This window comes from Carcharhinus amblyrhynchos, chromosome 34, assembly GCF_965287045.1.
Source record: "Carcharhinus amblyrhynchos chromosome 34, sCarAmb.v2.hapA, whole genome shotgun sequence".
Taxonomy (NCBI): domain Eukaryota; kingdom Metazoa; phylum Chordata; class Chondrichthyes; order Carcharhiniformes; family Carcharhinidae; genus Carcharhinus; species Carcharhinus amblyrhynchos.
In genome coordinates this window covers 3,892,729-3,917,256 of record NC_137357.1, presented here as the reverse complement: position 1 = coordinate 3,917,256, position 24,528 = coordinate 3,892,729, and the positions used below count along the sequence as shown (strand labels likewise).

Here is a 24,528-nt window from a genome sequence, read left to right as displayed (position 1 = left end):
TAGTCCTTTTTGCTATTATTCCTACCCAAATGGATGACCTCACATTTATCAATATCGTGCTCCATCTGCCAGACCCTTGCCCACTCAGTTAGACTACCTATATCCCTTTGCAGACTTTCAGAGTCCTCTGCACACACCTTATGACAATGCAGGCACACCCTCAGTACTGCACTGGGAAGCTCTGTTATTTCCTTCAAACTCAAGTCCTGGAGTGGGACTTGAACCCACCACTTCTGACTCACAGGCAAGCATTTTTATTTCATTCTCTTCACAGGATGTGGGCTCGGATGTGACCTCAGGTTTTTGTATCTTTTTCTCGATGGAAGAAGGTGGAGGAGAGAATGTCTTGGGTGCGTGTGGTCCTTAATTATGGCCCAGTATTTATTGCCCATCCCTAATTGCCCCTCGAGTCGGTGATGGGTGAGCCGCCTTCTTGAACTCTCTACAGTCCGTGTGGTGTAGGTACACCCATAGTGCTGTTAGGGAGGAAGTTCCAGGATTGTTATTGGACATCAGTCAATCCGTGTGGTGTAGGTACACCCACACTGCTGTTAGGGAGGGAGTTCCAGGATTGTTATTGGACATCAGTCAGTCCGTGTGGTGTAGGTACACCCACACTGCTGTTAGGGAGGGAGCTCCAGGATTGTTATTGGACATCAGTCAATCCGTGTGGTGTAGGTACACCCACACTGCTGTTAGGGAGGGAGTTTCAGGATTGTTATTGGACATCAGTCAGTCCGTGTGGTGTAGGTACACCCACACTGCTGTTAGGGAGGGAGCTCCAGGATTGTTATTGGACATCAGTCAGTCTGTGTGGTGTAGGTACACCCACACTGCTGTTAGGGAGGGAGTTCCAGGATTTTGACCCATTGACAGTGAAGGAACGGCCGATATATTTCCAAGTTAGGATGGTGAGTGGCTCAGAGGGGAACTTGCAGGTGGTGGTGTTTCCCCATGTATCTGCTGCCCTTGTCCTTCTAGACGGTAGAGGTCATGGGTTTGGAAGGTGCTGTCTAAGGATGAGTTGCTGCAGTGCATCTTGTAGATGGTACACACTGCTGCTACTGAGTGTCGGTGGTGGAGGGAGTGAATGTTTGTGGATGGGGGGCCAATCAAGCGGGGCTGCTTTGTCCTGGATGGTGTCGAGCTTCTTGAGTGTTGTTGGAGCTGCACCCATCCAGGCAAGTGGGGAGTATTCCATCACACTCCTGACTTGTGCCTTGTAGATGGGGGACAGGCTCTGGGGGGAGTCAGGAGGTGAGTTACTCTCCGCAGGATTCCCAGCCTCTGACCTGCTCTGGTAGCCACAGTATTTATACAGCTGGGTCCAGCTCAGTTTCTGGTCAATGGTAAATCCCAGGATGTTGATAATGGGGGGGATTCAATGATGGTAATACCACTGAATGTCAAGAGGCGGGGGGTGGTGGTTAGATCCTCTCTGCTGGTGGAGATGGTTATTGCCTGGCACTGGTGTGGCGCAAGTGCTGTGTGCCATGGTTGATCAGAGCTGGTCAGTTTTGGCCGAGAAACAGATTCACCAACCTTTTAGCTTTGCATCCCCTTTGAAGGCTCCACAGCCCCAGTTGCCCGTGACAACAGCTGGTTTGTGACTGATCGCTATCACACGATCTTCAGGAGAGAATCCACAGTACGCCTTTGGGATAGGAGATCACAGTGTTACAGAGAACTAGACTCAAAAGAACAAAGAAAATTACAGCACAGGAACAGGCCCTTCAGCCCTCCAAGCCTGCACCGACCACGCTGCCAGCCTGAACTAAAACCCCCGACCCTTCCAGGGACCATATCCCTCTATTGCCATCCGATTCATGTATTTGTCCAGATGCCCCTTAAAACTCACTATCATAACTGCTTCACTACCTCCCCCGGCAGCGAGTTCCAGGCACCCACCACCCTCTGTGTAAAAAAAACCTTGCCTCGTACATCTCCTTTAAACCTTGCCCCTCACACCTTAAACCTGTGTCCCCTAGTAACTGACTCTTCCACCCTGGGGAAAAGCTTCTGACTATCCACTCCGTCCATGCCCCTCATAATCTTTTAACCAGAAAACTGATAAATCCAGCTGAAGAAGAAAGAAATCATTGTTGGGATCTCTCGGTCATTCTGCTTTTAATGCTGATACCTTCAACATTTTATAGAACAAGTTTATTCTCTCCCCATCCGTAAATCGATCCCCGTGCACCATTTTAGCCAAGGTTAGGTGGATTGGCCATGCTAAATTGCCCCTTAGTGTCCAAAGATGTGCAGGTTAGGTGGATTGGCCATGCTAAATTGCCCCTTAGTGTCCAAAGATGTGCAGGTTAGGTGGATTGGCCATGCTAAATTGCCCCTTAGTGTCCAAAGATGTGCAGGTTAGGTGGATTGGCCATGCTAAATTGCCCCTCAGTGTCAGGGGGACTAGCAGGGTAAATACACAGGGTCATGGGATTCGGGTCTGAGTGGGATTGCGGTTGGTGCAGACTCGATGGGCCAAATGGCCTCCTTCTGAATTGTAAGAATTGAATGAATAAAAGGCCAAAACCTCATAACATCGAAAGCTGTTCGGTCCATTCGGCCCATCGAGTCTGCACTGACCACAATCCCATCCAGGCCCAACGCCCATAACCCCATGTATTTACCCAAGCTCGTCCCCCTGACACTAAGGGGTAATTTAGCATGGCTAATCCACCTAACCTGAACATCTCTGGGACATTAAGGGGCAATTTGTCATGGCCAATTTCCCAGCGCCGTGGTTAGGTCTTGTTGTCAGTGGGCTTACCTTCTGCAGTTCCCTCTCCAGAAACGACGTTTTGTACTGGTCCGTGGGGTTGTAAAAATTTATCGCGTCAATGGCCACAATCTCTGTGCAGCGTCTGAGCCAGGAATCCCTGCAGGAAAGGGAGAACAGAATCAATATTTCTGATTCAGTCACACTCTGCTCCACCCACCACCCCCTCCTCGTGTCTGCGTGGGTTTCCTCCGGGTACTCCAGTTTCTTCCCACAGTCCGAAAGATGTGTGGGTTAGGCTGATTGGCCCTGCTAAGAAATTGTCCCTTGTGTCCAGGGATGTGTAGGTTAGAGGGATTAGTGGGTATAATATGTAGGGATATGGGGGTAGGGCCTGGGTGGGATTGTGTTTGGTGCAGACTCGATGGGCCAAAGGGCCTCATTCTGCACTGTAGGGTTCTATGATTCTATGATTATTCACTCGTGTCCAACAACTGCCAAGTTTGTAACTGCAGCCTTCCATCTAACCTCACGAATCCTCCTACCCTTTATATTCTATACTCCTAATGTTACAACTGAACACTCCCCTAACATTCATGATAATTTCTCTCCTCGAGTGTCTCCAAGGACAGCACGGTGGCACAGTGGTTAGCACTGCTGCCCCACGGCGCCAGGGACCTGGGTTCGATTCCCGGCTTGGGTCACTGTCTGCGTGGAGTCTGCACATTCTCCCCATTTCTGCGTGGTTTTCCTCCGGGTGCTCCGGTTTCCTCTCACCGGAGTGTGACGACTAGTGGAATTTCACAGTAACTTCATTGCAGTATTAATGTAAGCCTTACTTGTGACGAATAAATAAACATTACTTTAATGTAAGCCGAATTGTGACAATAATAAATAAATAATAGTAAACCCAGTAGTTGTTCGAGTATGTATATAAAGCAAACCGGACTAAACCAGTTTCACTTTGTATCAAACTACATTGCTGTAGACACGTGCTTTTTGCATTGATCCTTCTGTCTTGGACGTGTTTCTTGCAGTGTAGGCATACTGAGATATCTACTAACACTTCATCCACTTTTGTGGTGACTGGAAGGGCGAAGACATTGACAACTCCCTGATGTCCTATCACACATCCGTGCCGGCTAATTGAGTTAAATCTCACTCACCGTGGGGTCTCATCATTGTGGTACCTCAGCCATCTGTAGGAGTCACTGTATCCTTTGTAGTCACTGTAACGCTGGGTTCCTGAAATTCAGACAAACGTATCAGCAGAGCTTTTTGGTGTCATAAGATATAGGAGCAGAATTAGGCCGTTCTGCCCGTCGCATCTGCTCCACCATTCGATCATGGCTGATAAGTTTCTCAATCCCATTCTCTTGTGTTTTCCCATAATCTTTGACCCCCTTACCAATCAAGACCCTATCTATCTCTGTCTTCAATACACTCAGTGACCCGGCCTCCTCTGTGGCAATGAATTCCACAGATTCCCCAAACCCTCTGGCTGAAGAAATTGCTCCTTTTCTCGATTCTAAAGGGTCGTCCCTTTACTCTGAGGCTGTGCCCCTCGGATCCGAGTCTCTCCGACTAATGGAAACATCTTCCCCACGTCCACTCTATCCAGGCCCCTCAGTATTCTGTAAGTTTCAATGAGATTCTACACTATTCTATGATTGGATAGAATAGTGCAGAAGGAGGCCATTCAGCCCATCGAGACGACATTGTCAACAATCCCAACCAGGCCCTATTTACCCTGCTATACCCCCTGACACTTAGGGTCAATTTAGCATGGTCAGTCCACCTAACCAGCACTCTGTGGGAGGAAACCGGAGCACCTGGAGGAAACCCACGCAGACAATGTGCAAACTCCACACAGACAGTGATCCAAGCTGGGAATTGAACCCAGGTCCCTGGTGCTGTGAGGCAGCAGTGCTCACTACTGTGCCGCCATGCGGAACATTACTGGACAGACTTCCGGTCACAAAAAAACAACCTTCGACCATCCCCCCTCTTGCCACAAAGCAAAATTTTGGATTCAATGTCTGCCCTGATTGCCATGATCTTCTGAGGTTAGCCACTCAGTTCTCCAGGGACGCTGGCAATAACCGAGAAGGAACCCAGAAAACCTCCCCGCAAAGGGTACCAGTAACATCGGGCCCAACCCACGTGCTGGCGATCCAAATTTTAACCCAGGCCCTAACTCTCAAGTTCAGTTCAGGGGCCTGGACTGGCCCAGTCTGAGGGCGGAGGGTGCGGTCAGAGAATGCCGGCGGTGAGGGGGGACACCCATTGCTTGAAGTAACCGCGCCGATTAGGCCCAAGTCTCACCGGTGATGACCAGGCACTCGTTTTTAGCCAGTCTCTCGGTGAACAGCCGCGTCACGATGAGCTCCGTGTTGATGAGGAACCGGATCTCTTCCTGGACAAGTCCGGAGCTGAGTACCCCACCGCCCACCAACGAGGAGGCGAAATCCACCTAGGAGTGATTGGGGGGGTTAGTATGAGGCCCTTCATTTTACTATAATAAATAGACCAGGTTATAAAGTGCCTTATAGAAAGTGAGAATTCACAATGGAACAAAATGTGCAAAGATATTATAAACTGTAAAAACTATTATAGACTGTATAACCATAAATTAACCAAGTATTATAAGCTTAAACCGTATTTTCAATATTGTGAACTTTGGCCAACTTCATTCTGAATGCAGGCTGAATTATTTTAACACAATCGTAGAAACCCTCCAGTACAGGAAGAGGCCATTTGGCCCATCGAGTTTGCACCGACCACAATCCCCACCCAGGCCCTACCCCCATATATCCACATATTTACCCATTAATCCCTCTAACCTACGCATCTCAGGACACGAAGGGGCAATTTTAGCCCTGTGCAATGGAGCACAGAAAGGCAGCTTCTGTTCCTGGATACGCGAAAGCAAGTTTAGTAGGCCTGGTGTGTAAAGGAGGGGATTTGTCCATGGGTGGCAAAGCTGGAGACGTCTCACAATCTGATAAGGAGAGGCCAGATTTGGGCAGAGCCGATTAAGGATTCTCTGCTGCAGCCTTGGTTACCGGAATTGATGTGGGTTAGGTTTCCTGGGTAACTAGGGGGGTGGAACCTCCAGGGGCAATGAGCCAATGATCGTCTATTCCTGTTGACAGCTGGAATGCTAAAGTAATAATGTGTAATATTGTAATTGGACCTTCCGGTCTGATTGACAAGGCTGGGCGGGATATTGAAACATTCAGAATAATATAACAACTTTACAATTGCAAGATTAGCTCAGAGAGGACAGTCAACCCTCACTGACTGTGTCTTTTTCCTGATGCATGCATTAGCAAATCAGTTTCTTTTCATTCTGTAACTATGCACTGTTTTCCATAGTCTATATATTAATTGAGTGAGGTCAACTAAATACCAGGCACCCCAGTGGGACACCTCAGAAAGTTCCTCTTACAACGAGCAGGAGATTCACGAGATTGATTCCAGAGATGAGGGGTTTGTTGTATGAAGAGAGATTGAATAGTTTAGGCTGAAACTCTCTGGAACTTAGAGGAGAGAATAAATTCAGATGTCCTCTTGTGGGACATTCTAGGGTGAGAGGTTATAGTCTCAGTATAAGAGGCAGCAAATTTAAAACAGAGTTGAGGAGAAACTACTTTTCCTAAAGGGTTGTGAATCTGTGGGATTCGCTACCCCAAACTGCAGTGGATGCTGGGACAGTGAGTAAATTTAAGGAGGAGTTACACAGACTTTTAATTGGGAATGGATTGAAGAGAAAGCAGGAGATATGGAGAGAAGGCAATGGGGGATAAGGAGCATATTAGCCACGATCGAATGGTGGAGTGGACTTAATGGGCCGAATGGTCTAATTCTGCTCCTAAATCTTATGAACTTTATGAAGAAGGCACATCGGTCACAGTAGGCATCATTGCAGGGCTCGCTGGCATTCACTTACAAAGAAAAAGATTCATCATAGAAACCCTACAGTGCAGAAAGAGGCCTATCGAGTCTGCACCGACCATAATCCCACCCAGGCCCCCATATTTTACCTGCTAACCTCTCTAACCTAATGGCCAATCAACCTAACCAGCACATCTTTCGGACTGTGGGAGGAAACCAGAGCACCCGGAGGAAACCCATGCCGACACGAGGAGAATGTGCAAACTCCACACAGTGACCTGAGCTGTGAAGCAGCAGTGCTAACCACTGTGCTACCGTGCCGTCCTGTCCACTGCGTTACCATGCTGCCCTGTTCTCGGGTCCATTCATTCCTTTGAATAGATGGAGGCAGCACTGGTATGGAGTTGAAGTTAATTTCTCTCATTGAAAAGAACTTAAAGAAAATTAAACCATTACAGAAACAAAGAGAAAGAGAAAAGCTCAAGACTTTTTTTTCTGCCAATCCCCTGTACTGATCACACTCTGATCTGAGCTTAAACAGCAGACTGCATAAACATACACTCTGAAACCAAAATGTATCTCAATCCTTATCTCATTATAAGAGCACATGAACATAGGAACTAGGAGCAGGAGTAGACCATCTGGCCCCTCGAGCCTGCTCTGCCACTCAATAAGATCATGGCTGATCTTTTCATCGACTCAGCTCCACTTACCCACCCGCTCACCATAACCCTAAATTCCTTTACTGTTCAAAAATTTACCTATCCTTGCCTTAAAAACATTCAATGAGGGAGCCTCAACTGGGCAGGGAATTCCACAGATTCACAACCCTTTGTGTGAAGAAGTTCCTCCTCAACTCAGTCCTAAATCTGCTCCCCCTTATTTTGAGGTTATGCCCCCTAGTTCTAGTTTCACCCGCCAGTGGAAACAACTTCCCTGCTTCTATCTTATCTATTCCCTTTATAATCTTGTATGTTTCTATAAGATATCCCCTCATTCTTCTGAATTCCAATGAGTATAGCCCCAGTCTACTCAGTCTCTCCTCATAAGCCAACCCTCTCCACTCCGGAATCAGCCTAGTGAATCTCCTCTGCACCCCCTCCAGTGCCAGTATATCCTTTCTCAAGTAAGGAGACCAAAACTGTACACAGTATTCCAGGTGTGGCCTCACCAGCACCTTATACAGCTGCAACATAACCTCACTGTTGTTAAACTCCATCCCTCTAACAATGTAATAGACTTGCTAATAGAATAGTTATTGTAAAGGAGGCGAGGGCCAATAGTATTATCGTTGGACTATTAATCCAGAAACTTGGCTAATGTCCTGGGGACCCCGGGTTCGAATCCCATCACGGTAGATGGTGGAATTTGAATTCACTAAAAAAAAATCTGGAATTAAGAATGACTACAAAACCATTTTCGGTTGTCAGAAAAATCCATCTGGTTCACTAATGTCCTTTAGGGGAGTAAATCTGCCATCCTTACCCTGTCTGGCCTACAATGTGAGTCCACAGCAACGTGGCTGACTCTCAACTATCCTTCAAGGGCAACTGGGGATGGGCAATAAATGCTGGCCCAGCCAGCAACACCCATGTCCCGTGCAGGAATAAATTTTTAAAAAACTTTGAAATAAAGTACTTTTCCAAACACTGTAATGTGGAAATGCGGCAGCCAATTTGTGCAGCAAGCTCCCACTAAGAACAGTGCAATAAGGACTGGATAATCTGCATGGTGACACAGTGGTTAGCACTCTCAGTGCCTGCAATCCGGGTTCAATTCCTGGCTCAGGTCACTGTCCGTATGGACTCTGCACATTCTCCCCGTGTCATTCCTCCGGGTGCTCTGGTTTCCTCCCACACTCCAAAACATGTGTAGGTTAGGGGGATTGGCCATGCTAAATTGCCCTTCAGTGTCCAAAGATGTGTAGGTTAGGGGGATTGCCCATGCTAAATTGCCCCTTAGTGTCCAAAGATGTGTAGGTTAAGTGGATTGGCCATGCTAAATTGTCCCTTAGTGTCCAAAGATGTGTAGGTTAGGTGGATTGGCCATGCTAAATTGCCCCTCAGTGTCCAAAGATGTGTAGGTTAGGGGGATTGCCCATGCTAAATTGCCCCTCAGTGTCCAAAGATGTGCAGGTTAGGTGGATTGGCCATGCTAAATTGCCCCTTAGTGTCCAAAGATGTGTAGGTTAGGGGGATTGGCCATGCTAATTTGTATTAGAGGGACTAGCAGGGTAAACGCATGGGGTTACGGGGATAGGGCCTGGGTGGGATTGTGGTCAGTGCAGGCTCGATGGGCCAAATGGCCTCCTTCTACACTGTAGGGTTTCTCTGAATTCTACCTTTTCATGAACGGCCCACGTTCAGTCCTTAATCCCCTCACTCCAATCGCAAACAGTTCTTCCCTCCGGGGTCACAGGACATCTGGAACATACTACAGGGTCACATCGGAAACGGGTTCAGTGAGTGCCAGATCTCACTTACCTGCAGCATACCCGCTTCCTCCTCGATCTTTCCCCCGCTGTCAACCCTGAGTGACGTCAGCCTGCACTGTAACCTGCGAGAGAAACAAGCTCTGCTACATTACAGGGGGTGAGACAGAGACAAAGCTACAATGTAAAGGGCGCATTAACACATGATTGCAACTCCCATCCACCCACCCCACTCCCGTGACACAATGGACGGGCCTTTCCCCATCACCACGGGACACACACCAGACAAAGATCCATTGATCTCGAGGAGGAATCTCCATCTCAGGGAGAACGTGGTTGGAAAATCCTTCCCGATGTCTCCTGCAGACACCCGCCCACTCCCTCTGGCCCGGATGGTCATCGCTGCAGCCTCAATGGGCCAAATGGCCTCCTTCTGTACTGTGGGGACTCTTTGCAATCTCTCCCACCTCTCCTGCCTTGTCGGATGCGGATCTCTGTAGGCCTCGGACGGGAATTCCCGTTCTGGTCCGAGGGAAGCCCTAAAACCCCGCCCGCTTGTCTCTCCTTGGTTTTGGACCTGGCCTAGCCCCTCTGATGAGCATCCTCCAATGACCATCGTCTGAGCCCAAGCTTTGTAGGGGAGGCTGTGGCGCAGCGGTATTGTCACTCCACTCGTAACCCAGGGTAAAGCACTGGGGAGCTGGGTTCGAATCCTGCCAGGGCAGTTGGTGGAATTTGAATCTGGCATTTAATCAAAAAAACCTGACCCGGAAACAAACCATTGTCGGAAAAACCCATCTGGTGCCCTTTAGGGAAGGAAATCTGCCGTCCTTACCCGGTCTGGCCTACACGTGACTCCAGAGCAATGTGGTGGTTTTCGATGGAACTAGCCGAGTGAGTCACTCAATCCAGGGGCAATTAGGAATGGACAATAAATGCTAGCCCAGTCAGTGATGCCCACATTTTGAAAGCAGAGTCTGGCAACACATTTATGGAGAGAATCTCTCACAAGACGACAACTATTTAGATTTCTGTAGCAACATAAAGTTCCAAAGTGCTTCACAGAGGCATATCATAAAACATTTCTTTTAATTCATTCATGGGTCATGGACGTCGCTGGCTGGCCAGCATTTATTGCCCATCCCTAGTTGCCCGAGGACACATTACAATGAAGTTGCTGTGAAAATCCCCTAGTCACCAAACTCCGGCGCCTGTTCGGGTTACACCAAGGGAGAATTTAGCACCTAATCAGCATGTCTTTTGGAGGACGAAACCAGAGCACCCACAGGAAACCCACGCAGATACAGGGTGAACGTGCAGACATGACCCAAGCCAGGAATCGAACCCGGGTCCCCGGCGCTCTGAGGCAGCAATGCCAACCACTGTGCCACCGTGCTGCTATATTGACTTAACATTGCCAGGAGGGTCAGTGACCAGAGGCTGCAGATTTCAGGTGAACAGAGGCACAGTAGCCTGAATGGCCTCCCGTGTTGTAGGATTCTGTGGAGCAGCACAGTGGCACAGAGGTTAGCACTGCTGCCTCACAGCACCAGGGACCCAGGTTCAGTTCCGACCTCAGGTGACTGTGTGGAGACTGCATATTCTCCCCATGTCTGCATGGGTTTCCTCTGGATGCTCCGGTTTCGACCTAAATTCCAAAGATATGCAGGTTAGGTGGATTGGCCATGCTAAATTGCCCCTTAGTGTCCAAAGATGTGCAGGTTAGGTGGATTGGCCATGCTAAATTGCCCCTTAGTGTCCAAAGATGTGTAGGTTAGGTGGATTGGCCATGCTAAATTGTCCCTCAGTGTCCAAAGATGTGCAGGTTAGGTGGATTGGCCATGCTAAATTGTCCCTCAGTGTCCAAAGATGTGCAGGTTAGGTGGATTGGCCATGCTAAATTGCCCCTGAGTGTCCAAAGATGTGCAGGTTAGGTGGATTGGCCATGCTAAATTGTCCCTCAGTGTCCAAAGATGTGCAGATTAGGAGGATTGGCCATGCCAAATCGCCCCTTAGTATCCAAAGATGCGCGGGTTAGGTGGATTGCTCCTGCTAAATTGCCCCTTAGTGTCCAAAGATGTGCAGGTTAGGCGGGATGGCCACGCTAAATTTTTTTTATATATACATGAGACACGGGCGTCACTGGTTGGGCCAGCATTTATTGCCCATCCCTACTTGTCCCAGGGCAGTTGCAATTGATTGCTGGTGCCTGGAGTCACATGTAGGACAGCAGATTTCCTTCCCTAAAGGACATCACTGAACCAGATGGGTTTTTCTGAAAATTGACAATGGTTTCATGGTCATCGATAGATTCTTAAATTCCAGAGATTTTTTTATTGAATTCAAATTCCACCATCTGCCTTGGTGGGATTCGAACCTGGGTCTCCAGAGCATTAGCTGAGTTTGTGGATTAATAGTCAAGCAATAATACCACTAGGCCATTGCCTCCCCAAATTGTCCCTTGGTGTCCAAAGATGCACAGGTTAGGTGGATTGACCAAGCTGAATTGTCCTTTAGTGGCCAAAGATGTGTAGTTTAGGGGGATTAGCAGGGTGGCATTATGGGGTGGGATTGTGGCCAGTCCAGACTTGATGGGCTAACTGGCCTCCTTCTGCACCGTAGGGTTTTTAGGTTCAAATAAAAACTAGTTGACTTCAGAACGACAAAGAATTAGACACTGACAAAACTGAATTGTTCTGGTTTATGGCTTTTAAAGGATATCGAGTTCACTAACCTCTTCCAATCGATGATATGACGGAGGCAGCATCTCTGAAAAGTAATCAGTCCTTTGGGCACTGACAGAGGGAAAGTAGAGATTAGCAAATACTCTGACATCTCAACCACTCAGAACAAAGAAAATTACAGCACAGGAACAGGCCCTTCGGCCCTCCAAGCCTGCCGACCATGCTGCCCAACTTAACTAAACCCCCCTAACCTTCCGGGGACCATAATCCCTCTATTTTCATTGTATTCGTGTATTTGTCAAGACATAAGAACATAAGAAATAGGAGCAGGAGTAGGCCATCCAGCCCTTCGAGCCTGCCCCGCCATTCAATAAGATCATGGCTGATCTGTCGTGGCTCAGTTCCACTTTCCCGCTTTCTCCCCATAACCCTTAATCCCCTCTCTTATCAAAAACCCATCAACCCGCGTCTTAAAAATATTTAGCGAGGCAGCCTCCACCACTTCAACGGGCAGAGAATTCCAGAGATTCACCACCCTTTGAGTGAAGAAGTTCTTCCTCAACTCCGTTCTAAACCGCCCCCCTTTTATCTTGAGGCTGTGCCCCCTAGTCCTACTGTCTTTTTTGAGCGGGAAGAGTCTCTCCACCTCTATCCTATCCATCCCATTCATCATCTTATAAGTCTCAATGAGATCTCCCCTCATTCTTCTAAACTCTAACGAGTACAAGCCCAGTTTATTCAGCCTCTCCTCATAGCTCAACCCCCTCAACTCCGGTATCAGCCTAGTAAACCTCCTCTGCACTCCCTCCAAGGCCAAAATATCTTTGCACAGGTGCGGCGCCCAAAACTGCACACAGTACTCCAGCTGCGGCCTCACCAATGCCCTATACAGCTGCAGCAAGACCTCCCTACTTTTATATTCAATCCCCCTCGCTATGAAGGCCAGCATCCCATTCGCCTTCCTGACCACCTGCTGCACCTGCAAGCTGGGTTTTTGCGACTCATGCACAAGGACCCCGAGGTCCCTCTGCACCGTCGCCTGCTGCAGTTTTTCGCCTCGTAAGTAATAGTCCTTCCTAGCATTATTCCTACCAAAGTGGACCACCTCGCACTTGCCAACATTAAATTCCATTTGCCATTTCCTGGCCCATTCGCCCAGCCTATCTAGATCCTTCTGCAGACTCTCCACACCCTCCGCACGATTTGCCGTTCCACCAATCTTGGTGTCATCAGCAAATTTCGACACCCTACACTCGGTTCCCTCCTCCAGATCATCTATATAAATGGTAAATAGCTGAGGCCCCAGCACCGACCCCTGGGGCACTCCACTAGTCACCAACCGCCAATCCGAATAGCACCCGTTGACCCCCACTCTCTGCCTCCTATTTGACAACCAATCCTCTATCCACGCTAACACCCTACCCCCAACTCCATGTCCCTCGACCTTCTGCAATAACCTCTTGTGAGGTACTTTGTCAAACGCCTTCTGAAAATCTAGAAAGACCACATCCACCGGCTCTCCTCTATCCACCGCCCCTTAAAAGTCACTCCCGTATCCGCTTCCACTACCCCACCCCGGCAACAAGTTCCAGGCACCCACCGCCTTCTGTGTAAAATAATCTACCTCGTACATCTCCTTTAAACCTTGCCCTCGCACCTTAAACCTGTGCCCCCTAGTTAATGAGTCTTCTAATAAAAAGTTTCTGACTATCCACTCTGTCCATGCCCTCATAATCTTGTAGACTTCTATCAGGTCTCCCCCTCAACCTCCATCGCTCCAGTGAGAACAAACAAAGTTTCTCCAACCTCTCCTCATAGCTCATGCCCTCCACACCAGGCAACATCTTGGTAATCTTTTCTGTACCCTCTCCAAAGCCTCCACATCCTTCTGGTCGTGTGGCAACCAGAATTGAACACTATATTCCAAGTGCGGCCTAACTAAGATTCTATAAAGCTGCAACATGACTTGCCAATTTTTAAACTCAACGCCCCAGCCGATGGACGATCAGCCATGACTGTAATAAATGACGGAGCTCCTATCTTCTATGTTTCTATCCAATGAGTTCATCTCTCCTGCTCTTTCCAACACAGCTCTGCAAATGTTCCCGTTCAAATATTTATTCAATTCCCTTTGATAGTTGCTGTAGAATTTGCTGCCCCTTTCCTCCAGTGTGGCCCACACCACAACATCTTCAACTTTCTAAAAACAATAACAACCAACTTTTCCCATCCTCGATTCTTTTGCCAGTCGCTTCAAAGCTGATTCTACCGATTCCTGCCTCTGTAAGAAGCTTCTCCGTATTCTTCCTCATCAAAACCCTCCACTATTTTGAACACCTCCATCAAATTTCCTCTTGACCTTTTCTACTCCAAGAGAGATGCTCCCTCAGCCTCTAATCTCTCCTCGTTGCTGAAGTCCCTCGTGCTTGCTCCCACTCCCCCATGGTTTTCAATACAGTTCCCAGAATTAGATGTAATATTCTAGCTGTATCCCATCTAGTATTTCTGCAGGTTTCCTTGTTTTGTACTCGATGTCTCTTTTAGTCAAGGACCCCATATGTTATTATTTAAATATCATCTCAATGAGCTTTGTCACCTCCAATGATTCAGTGCATAAGCTACAGCTTTCCCTCTACCTGTCCCTCCATTATAATTGTACAACTTAATTTATAATCTGGTGAATAGGGTGGTGAATCTCTGGAATTCTCTGCCCATTGAAATGGTGGAGGCTACCTCGCTAAATATATTTAAGTCGCGGGTAGATAGGTTTTTGGTAGGCAAGGGGATTAAGGGTTATGGGGGGAAAGTGGAACTGATCCACTTCAGATCAGCCATGATCTTATTGAATGGCGGGGCAGGCTCGAAGGGCTAGATGGCCTACTCCTGCTCCTATTTCTTATGTTCTTATGTTCTTATGAAGGCAAGCATGCCGTTTGCCTTCTTGACTACCTTCTCCACCTGCGTTGCCACTTTCAGTGACCTGTGTACCTGTACACCCAGTTCCCTCTGCCTATCAATACTCTTAAGGGTTCTGCCATTTACTGTATATTTCCTATATATATTAGACCTTCCAAAATGCATTACCTCGCGTGTCCAGATTAAACTCCATCTGCCATCTCTCCGCCCAAGTCTCCAACTGATCTATATCCTGCTGTACCCTCATCACTATCTGCAAATCCACCAACTTTTGTGTTGTCCGCAAAGTTACTTATCAAAGCAGTTACATTTTCCTCCAAATCATTTATATACATTACAAACAGCAAAGATCCCAGCACTGATCCCTGAGGAACACCACTTGTCACAGCCCTCCATTCAGAAACCCACCCTTCCACTGCTACCCTCTGTCTTCTTTGACCGAGCCAGTTTTGTATCCACCTTGCCAGCTCACCTCTGATCCCATGCCACTTCACCTTCTGCACCAGTCTGCTAAGAGGCACCTTGTCAACGGCGTTACTGAAGTCCATGTAGACAATATCCACTGCCCTACCTTCATCAATCATCTTCGTCACTTCCTCAAAAAATTCGATCAAATTTGTGAGACACGACCTCCACTTCACAAAACCATGTTGTCTCTCACTAATACGTCCACTTATTTCCAAATGGGAATAAATCCTGCCTTGAAGAATCCTCTCCAATAATTTCCCTATCACTGACATAAGGCTCAACGACCTGTAACTACCTGGATTATTATTGCTACCCTTCTTAAACAAAACAACAATATTGGCTATTCTCCAATCCTCTGGGGCTTCTCCTGTAAAAAGTCTGACAACACCAGGTTTTAGTCCAACCTATTTATTTGATAATATTCTCACCTAGCTTTCGAGGGGACAGCCTCTTCGTCAGGTGAATGGAGAGTTCTGGCATTCACCTGACGAAGAGGCTGTCCCCTCGAAAGCTAGGTGAGAATATTATCAAATAAATAGGTTGGACTAAAACCTGGTGTTGTCAGACTTTTTACTGTGTTTACGCCAGTCCAACGCCGGCATACCCACATCATGGCTTCTCCTGTAGCCAGTGAGGATACAAAGATTTCTCTCAAGGCCCCAGCAATTTCCTCCCTTGCCTCTCTCAGTATTCTGGGGTATATCTCATCAGGCCCTGGGGACTTGTCTACCTTAATGTTTCTCAAGAACCCCAATACCTCCTCCTTTTTGATCTCAACATGACTCAAACTATCTACATATCCTTTCCCATTTCCTCATCCACCAAGTCCTTCTCTTTGGTGAATACTGACGCAAAGTCCTCATTTAATACCTCATCCATTTCCTCTGGCTCCACACATAGATTCCCTCCCTTGTCCTTGAGTGGGCTAACCCTTTCCCTGGCTGCCCTCTTGCTCTTTATATATATCTTGGGATTTTCCTTAATCCTGCTGGCCAATGCTTCTTCGTGATCCCTTTTAGCCTTCCTTACTTCTTGCTTAAGTTTCTTTCTACTGTCCTTGTATTCCATACTTGCTTCGTGTCTTCCCAGCCTCCTAGCTTGACAAATGCTTCCTTTTTCGGCTCACAATCTCTTTCATTATCCAAGGCTCCCAAAACTTACCATCCTTATCCTTCATCCTTACCGGAATGTGCCGGTCCTGAATCCCTATCAACTTACACTTGAAAGCGTCCCACATGCCAGATGTTGATTTGCCCTCAAACATCTGCCCCCAATCTACATTCTTCAGTTCCTGCCTAATATTGTTGTAATTAGAATTCCCCCAGTTTAGCACCTTAACTTGAGGACTGCACTTATCTCTATCCATCAGTACCTTAAAGCTTACTGAATTGTGGTCACTGTTCCCTAAGTGCTCCCCTACTAAAACATCAACCACCTGGCTGGGCTCATTCCCCAATACCAGGTCTAGTATGGCCCCTTCCCTAGTTGGACGATCTACGTACTGCTTCAAGAAGCCCTCCTCGATGCTCCTTACAAACTCTGCCCCATCTACTTACTAACGATAAGTTCAACAATTAATGACTGAGAATGACTGATGGACAGAGTTACTCCCACTTCATCATTTAACTAACCTGCGACCAAAATGGGCTTTGTTTCAGCAAGAGGGGGGCTGGAATTAAGAACAATGGGTGGGAGGGTCAACAAATCTTTATGACAGAACTTTTTTAAGAGTCTTATTTATTTGTGGGGAGGAGTACTTAGTTGCCTGGAGAGCAATTGGTAATTTTTAAGAATCAGAACCATAGAATCCCTGCAGAGCAGGAGGAGGTCATTTAGCCTATGAAGTGTGCACTGACCACAATCCCACCCCGCAACCCTATATATTTACCATACTAGTCTCCCTGACTGAGGCAATTCAGCATGGCCAATCTTCCTAACCCCCACATCTTTGGACACTATGGGGCAATTTAGCATGGCCAATCCACTGAACCTACACATCTTTGGACACTAAGGGCAATTTAGCATGGCCAATCCAAGTATCCTACACATCTTTGGATACTAAGGGGCAATTTAGCATGGCCAATCCAACTATGCTACACATCTTTGGACACTAAGGGGCAATTTAGCACAGCCAATCTGACTAACCTAGACATCTTCGGACATTAAGGGACAGGTTAACATGGCCAATCCCCTAACCTGCACATCTTTGGACATTAAGGGGCAATTTCCAATGGCAACTGGGAGGTATACTTAAGTTGGAGGTAAAAGTAGCAGAGGTAGATGGTGAATAGAATATTGATGACAATTAAACATTCCCTTCAGGGGAGAATTCACCACATTAGCTCATATTGAAGAAATGTCAGGTCACTGCCTGCCCCATTCATATTTCTTATCCTGCTTGGAAAAAGTTTGGCCTTGAAGAGGCCGAGGGGGACAGCCCTGGTACGAGTTTTAAAATGGTTTTATTTTATTGAACAGAACTTAAGAAAAATTAACATGACGGAAGTGAAATAAAATCGAACTTGGGAGTCCGATTTCTCAGCCAGGCCCTGTACTGAACTTGAACACCCTGAACTGAAACACTCTAAAATCCAAACTATATTTCAACCTTTATCACATTATTGGAAGTGTCTTCCCTAAGCTAATCTAGAAAAACAATCCATGCGGCTGCTGTTGTTTGCCTGCATTGTGTACCCTTCAGGAATGCAGTCAATATTTAGCTCATCCAGCATGCCTTTGACATAAGAACATAAGAACTAGGAGCAGGAGTGGGCCATCTGGCCCCTTGAGCCTGCTCCGCCATTCAATAAGATCATGGCTGATCTTTTTGTGGATTCAGCTCCACTTACCCGCCCGCTCACCATAACCCTTAATTCCTTTATTGTTCAAAAATCTATCTATCCTTGCCTTAAAAACACTCAATGAGGTAGCTTCAACTGGGCAGGGAATTCCACAGATTCACAACCCTTTGTGTGAAGAAGTTCTTCCTCAACTCAGTCCTAAATCTGCTCCCCCTTATTTTGAGGCCATGCCCCCGAGTTCTAGTTTCACCTGTCAGTGGAAACAACTTCCCTGCTTCTATCTTATCTATTCCCTTCATAATCTTATATGTTTCTATAAGATATCCCCTCATTCTTCTGAATTCCAATGAGTATAGCCCCAGTCTACTCAGTCTCTCTTCATAAACAAACCCTCTCAACTCCAGAATCAACCTAGTGAATCTCCTCTGCACCCCCTCCAGTGCCAGTATATCCTTTCTCAAGTAAGGAGATCTAAACTGTACACAGTACTCCAGGTGTGGCCTCACCAGCACCTTATACAGTTGCAACATGACCTTGCTGTTTTTAAACTCCATCCCTCTCGCAATGAAGGACAAAATTCCATTTACCTTCTTCATTACCTGCTGCACCTGAAAACCAACTTTTTTGTGACTCATGCACAAGGACCCCCAGGTCCCTCTGCATGGCAGCACGCTGCAATTTTTTTACCATTTAAATAATAGTCCGTTTTGCTGCTTTTAAACTTCTGGTTCTACATGTACTGAAGCCAGCTACAATTGTTAAACTTAGTTTAGAATTAGTTAACCCCTGCAGTCTAGCATTCAATTGTAACTGTGTGTTGATAGAAATATAGATTGAAATAAGCAGAGTTAAGCAAACACAGGATCCCTCAAAGCAGCAGAGACAGAAGATCTAATCATCAAAATCGAGTGCCCGGTCGCCACCCAAATGCAGCACCACTCACTGTCATCTGTAACCTTGCTGAAGTAACAAAAAATAGTCTTCAGTTTTTCAGACGTCCTCTGCGAGGCGATGGCAAATAACCTGTGCACAGGAAAGAGAGTTGAATTACAAAGCTTTTATTTATTCATTCACGGGACGCGCTCATCGCTGGCTGGGCCAGTATTTATTGCCCATCCCTAGCTGCCCTTGGACGGCAGTTGAGTCATTGCTGTGGCTCTGGAGTCACATGTCGGCCAGACCGGGTAAGGACGGCAGATTTCCTTCCCTAAAGGAAACCAGATGGGTTTTTCCAACAATTCATAGATTCTTAATTCCAGATTTTCTTTTGTTATTGAAATCAAATTTCACCATCTGCTGTGGTGGGATTCGAACCCAGATTTCCAGCTGAGTTTCTGGATTAATAGTCTAGCGATAATATCACTGGGCCATTGCCCTTCCCTAGCTCCCTGCAAAAGGAAAGCCAGTTAATCCCCGCAGTACAGGAAGAGGCTATTTGGCCCATTGAGCCTGCACCGACCACAATCCCACCCAGGTCCTATCCCCGTAGTCCCACATATTTATCCTGCTAATCCCCCTGACATTAAAGGGCAATTTAACATGGCCAAACCATTTGATCCACACATCTTTGGACTGTGGGAGGAAACCGGAGCACCCAGAGGAAACCCACGCAGACACGGGGAGAATGTGCAGACTCTGCACAGACAGTGACCCGAGCCAGGAATCGAATCCAGGTCCCTGGCGCTGTGAGCAGTGCTAACCACCATAGCGCTCATTGGTTGGGGGGGGTGAATGAGGGGAAGTGGAGGGGTGGAGGACAGCAGTGGCTGGGGAGGGTGGCAGGGACTGGGGCAATCAGGCAGGATTCAGGGAGTTCCTTGTGGGTTTCAGGACCCTGTTGTCATGGGGGGAGCGGGATTATCTGAGTGTCATACAGAATGAGGTACAGTTAGCCAGCTGCCATTTCCTCCGAATTGGAAGATCCCTGCACAGCAAGATCCCACAATCTGTACTCTGAAAGCAACCCGATCATGGTGACATTGTTTGTTGTTGTCGGGTGGCGGTGGCGGTGGGGGCGGCGGGGGTAATGCTGGCGATCGGAAGGCCGGCTGTGTCCGGTAGGGAAGAGGCATATCACCCGATCTCCTGGTATACACTGGGAGATCAGTGCATGCGCAATGGCCCCCTACAGCAGACAGGTGCCGGCTTCTCAGGTGATGTCCCACCACCATCCCTCCCACACACCCCGCCCCACCCCCGAAGTGCCGGAAATTCATTAAACTGAGCTTCCCCCACAAAATAAAGGGCAGGAAAATGTCTGGTATTCCCACCACTTTGTTTTTTTTCCCCCCCAGTAAATCGTACCCTTTGGCTGTAAGAGGGCACTTCTGACAGCGCAGCACTCCCTCCACTTGGGCGTGGGGAGAATCAGCCTTTCGGGAGTCACCGGAGCAGGGGCTCCAGCCCCACCGCCGTCAACCTCCAGAGGCAGCCGGGAGTCCGCCGGAGAGGCCCAGGCCTCCATTCCGCTAAACTGACCTGTTGAAGTTGATTTCCGGGAAGTTGCTGTACTGGGATTTGGGCCGGGTGCTGTTGCGATGCGGGAAGGTGCAGAAAAAGGCGTTGGCCAACAAGCAGGCCACTTGTTCTTGCGCCATCGTGATGGCATGGGGCCTTTGCTCTTTCAGGAGCGGGATAGGCTGAAACAGGAAAACAGAGAAAGTGGGAGAGAGAGAAAGAGGCGTCTCAGAGAAACAAGCTCACTCCAAGAACAACAAGGAACAGGAGGAAGCCTCTTGACTCATGACTGTTCCTCTACCACATTGTCTAAGCATCTATCCATCTTGAATATATTCAACCATCCAAACCCTCTTTGAAGATCCACAACCCTCCGACTGGAGAAATCTTCCCACACCTCAGTCCAAAATGACCGCTCCCAGGCCGGAGGAAGATTTAAACACCCTGAAGCTGATCTTCCTTCACCTATAACTTATTTTTCTCGGCAACGCTTCCACCTCCATTTTTTGGTTGTGGGGGAGGTGGTCTTTCAACTTCTCTGAAGATATCTCAAAATCTGACAGGAAGGACATGAGATGAAGAAACCCATCGGTGACCGTGAGGCGTACATTGTTGCCGTCCTAGAATCATCAAAACCCTACAGTGCAGAAAAGGCCATTCAGCCCATCACGTCTGTACAGACTCCATGAAAAAAATATTTTATCCAGTCACTCACCCCCACTCTATCATTATAACCCCACAGCATGGCCAATCCCCCCTAACCCGCACATCTTTGGACATTAAGGGGCAATTTAGCATGGCCAATCCACCTAACCTGCACATCTTTGGACACTAAGGGGCAATTTAGCATGGCCAATCCACCTAACCTGCACATCTTTGGACACTAAGGGGCAATTTCGCATGGCCAATCCACCTAACCTGCACATCTTTGGACACTAAGGGGCAATTTCGCATGGCCAATCAACCTAACCTGCACATCTTTGGAACTAAGGACTAATTTTGCCATTGCCAACTTGTTCAAGTACTCTTTCTGCATCTGAGCACTGAGAGGTTGCTGATCCAACTACCCCCCCCGCCCCCCTCAACATTTGTAGACACCATTCTTGACCTGCCAAGATGTGTCAAACATTCCATATATTTGCAAGAACTCCATGTGTATGGATGAATACGTCAGATGTCCAGCAGAGAAACAGGCCATTCAGCCCATTAATGCACCATTCGAGTTTCCTCCCATCTTTCCTCATTTAAATTTACCATCCTAACACATCCTATCCCCATATGTTTATCCAGCTCACCCATAAATACACCCACTCTATTCACTTCAACCTCGCCCATGGCAGTGATTCTGCCCACTCTCTGGCTGAAAAGGTTTTTCTGAATTCACTGTTGGATTTCTTGGTGTCTATCTTATATCGACAGTCTCTAGTTCTGCATATTTCTGACAAAAGAAAACATTTTCTCTGTATGCCTCCATCAAAAACTTTTCAGAATTATCAAAGACCCACCAATGCTTCAACTTTCTCAGAATACTCGGGAAATTTGGAATGTCAGCTGCGACTCTCACCAACTTTTACAGATACACCATGGAAAACATCCTTTCTGGTTGTATCACAGCTTAGTATGGGCTCCTGCTCTGCCCAAGACCACAAGGAACTACAAAGAGTCATGAATGAAGCCCAATCCATCACACAAACCAGCCTCCTATCCATTGACTCTGTCTACACTTCCCGCTGCCTTGGGAAAAGCAGCCAGTGTAATCAAGGACCCCAGGCACCCTGGACATTCTCTCTTCCACCAGGAAAAAGATACAAAAATCTGAGGTCATGTACCAACCAACTCAAGAACAGCTTCTTCCCTGCTGTCGTTAGACTTTTGAATGGACCTACCCCGCACTAAGTTGATCTTTCTCTACACCCTAGCTATGACTGTAACACTACATTCTGCACTCTCTTCTTTTCTTCTCCCCTGTGTACTCTATGAAAAGTATGTTTTGTCTGCATAGCATGCAAGAAACAATACTTTTCACTGTATCCCAATACGTGACAATAATAAATCAAATACTTTTCACTGTATCCCAGTACACGTGACAATAAGAAATCAAACAATACTTTTCACTGTATCCCAGTACATGTGACAATAATAAATCAAACAATACTTTTCACTGTATCCCAGTACATGGGACAATAATAAATCAAACAATACTTTTCACTGTATCCCAATGCATGTGACAATAAGAAATCAAACAATACTTTTCACTGTATCCCAATATACGTGACAATAATAAATCAAACAATACTTTTCACTGTATCCCAGTACATGTGACAATAATAAATCAAACAATACTTTTCACTGTATCCCAATATACGTGACAATAATAAATCAAACAATACTTTTCACTGTATCCCAGTACATGTGACAATAATAAATCAAACAATACTTTTCACTGTATCCCAGTACATGTGACAATAATAAATCAAACAATACTTTTCACTGTATCCCAATACACGTGACAATAATAAATCAAACAATACTTTTCACTGTATCCCAGTACATGTGACAATAATAAATCAAACAATACTTTTCACTGTATCCCAATACATGTGACAATAATAAATCAAACAATACTTTTCACTGTGTCCCAGTACACGTGACAATAATAAATCAAACAATACTTTTCACTGTATCCCAATACACGTGACAATAATAAATCAAACAATACTTTTCACTGTATCCCAATACACGTGACAATAATAAATCAAACAATACTTTTCACTGTATCCCAATACATGTGACAATAATAAATCAAACAATACTTTTCACTGTGTCCCAGTACACGTGACAATAATAAATCAAACAATACTTTTCACTGTATCCCAGTACATGTGACAATAATAAATCAAACAATACTTTTCACTGTATCCCAGTACATGTGACAATAATAAATCAAACAATACTTTTCACTGTATCCCAATACATGTAACCATAATAAATCAAATCAAAGTAATTTAGGTCACCTCATCAGCCACCTTTTTTGAAGAGAAAATGGCGGCACAGTGGTTAGCACTGCTGCCTCACAGCACCAGGGATTCTGGTTCAATTCCTGGCTTGGATTACTGTCTGTGCAGTTTCTCCCTCTGTACATGGGATTAGATTGGATGGCACAGTGGTTAGCACTGCTACTTCACCCAGATTCGGTCCTGGCCTTGGGTCACTGTCTGTGTGGTGTTTGCAAGCTCTCCCTGTGTCTGCGTGGGTTTCCTCCGGGTGCTCCAGTTTCTTCCCACAGTCTAAAGATGTGCAGTGTCGGTGGATTGGCCATGCTAAATTGCCCTTTAGTGTCAGGGGGACTAACTAGGGTAAACTCATGGGGTTATGGGGGTAGGGCCTGGGTGGGCTTGTGGTCGGTGTAGACCTGATGGGCTAAATGGCCTCATTTTGCATTGCAGGATTCTATGATTCTGTTCTATGATTCTAGCAAAGAGATCCAGCCTGTCAATCCTTTCCTGATACATGAATCCATACATTTTTGGGACCATCCTTGTAAATCTTCTCTGCAGTGCCTTGTCGTAAAGGGGAGGTTGATTCTCCCCCTCTGAGAACTAACTCCGAAACACCCAAAGAGGAATACCTCACCCTATGATCAGTTAAAGTGAGTGTGAAGTGGTGTGACCTACACTTCAGCAACTTTTAGTGGTTAAATCAAAATTACTACCTGAGACTCTCTCTGTAAAAATTAACATTTGATACTTTATTTATCTAACAAACAGTGACCCAGTTATCTAAACTATTAACACACTAAATAAAACACGATTCTAAAGGAATGCTGTTCAGGTGAATACAATTCCCACTCATTAATAAAAAAAAGGGTTTTAGTCACTCTCCAAATTACAACCAGGTTTTGTGTCTCCGGAATATTCTGGGCTTTCTCTGTTGATCCTTCTTTTGATACCTTTGTTTCTAGCTTTGAGCTAAGAGCTGTGATCTCTGGCAGATAGAATTTGCTCTCTTTTTGTCCCACTGCCCCCCCTTCTTTTATACCTGTGACGACATATCGACATCTCTCACAGTAATTGGTTGCAGGTTGTTAAAAAAAATTCCGATTTAAATTTAATGGGTTATTGGTATCTAAGTGTCTAATTCAAATTGATT

At 46.5% G+C, this 24,528-nt stretch overlaps 1 protein-coding gene across 1 annotated transcript in view; it reads right to left on the bottom strand.

Moving 5' to 3' along the window:
• Positions 1-24,528, bottom strand: part of LOC145361346 (poly(ADP-ribose) glycohydrolase-like) — a 48,780-nt gene that overhangs the window by 7,568 nt on the left and 16,684 nt on the right. Inside the window, exons 7-14 of the mRNA XM_080217018.1 lie at positions 20,401-20,561; positions 18,866-18,945; positions 11,788-11,848; positions 9,106-9,178; positions 5,051-5,198; positions 3,892-3,970; positions 2,777-2,885; positions 1,543-1,654 (exon numbers count right to left, since the gene is read on the bottom strand). Of these exons, the coding sequence (XP_080073144.1) occupies positions 1,543-1,654; positions 2,777-2,885; positions 3,892-3,970; positions 5,051-5,198; positions 9,106-9,178; positions 11,788-11,848; positions 18,866-18,945; positions 20,401-20,561 (823 nt within the window). The remainder of the gene's footprint in view (positions 1-1,542; positions 1,655-2,776; positions 2,886-3,891; positions 3,971-5,050; positions 5,199-9,105; positions 9,179-11,787; positions 11,849-18,865; positions 18,946-20,400; positions 20,562-24,528) is intronic.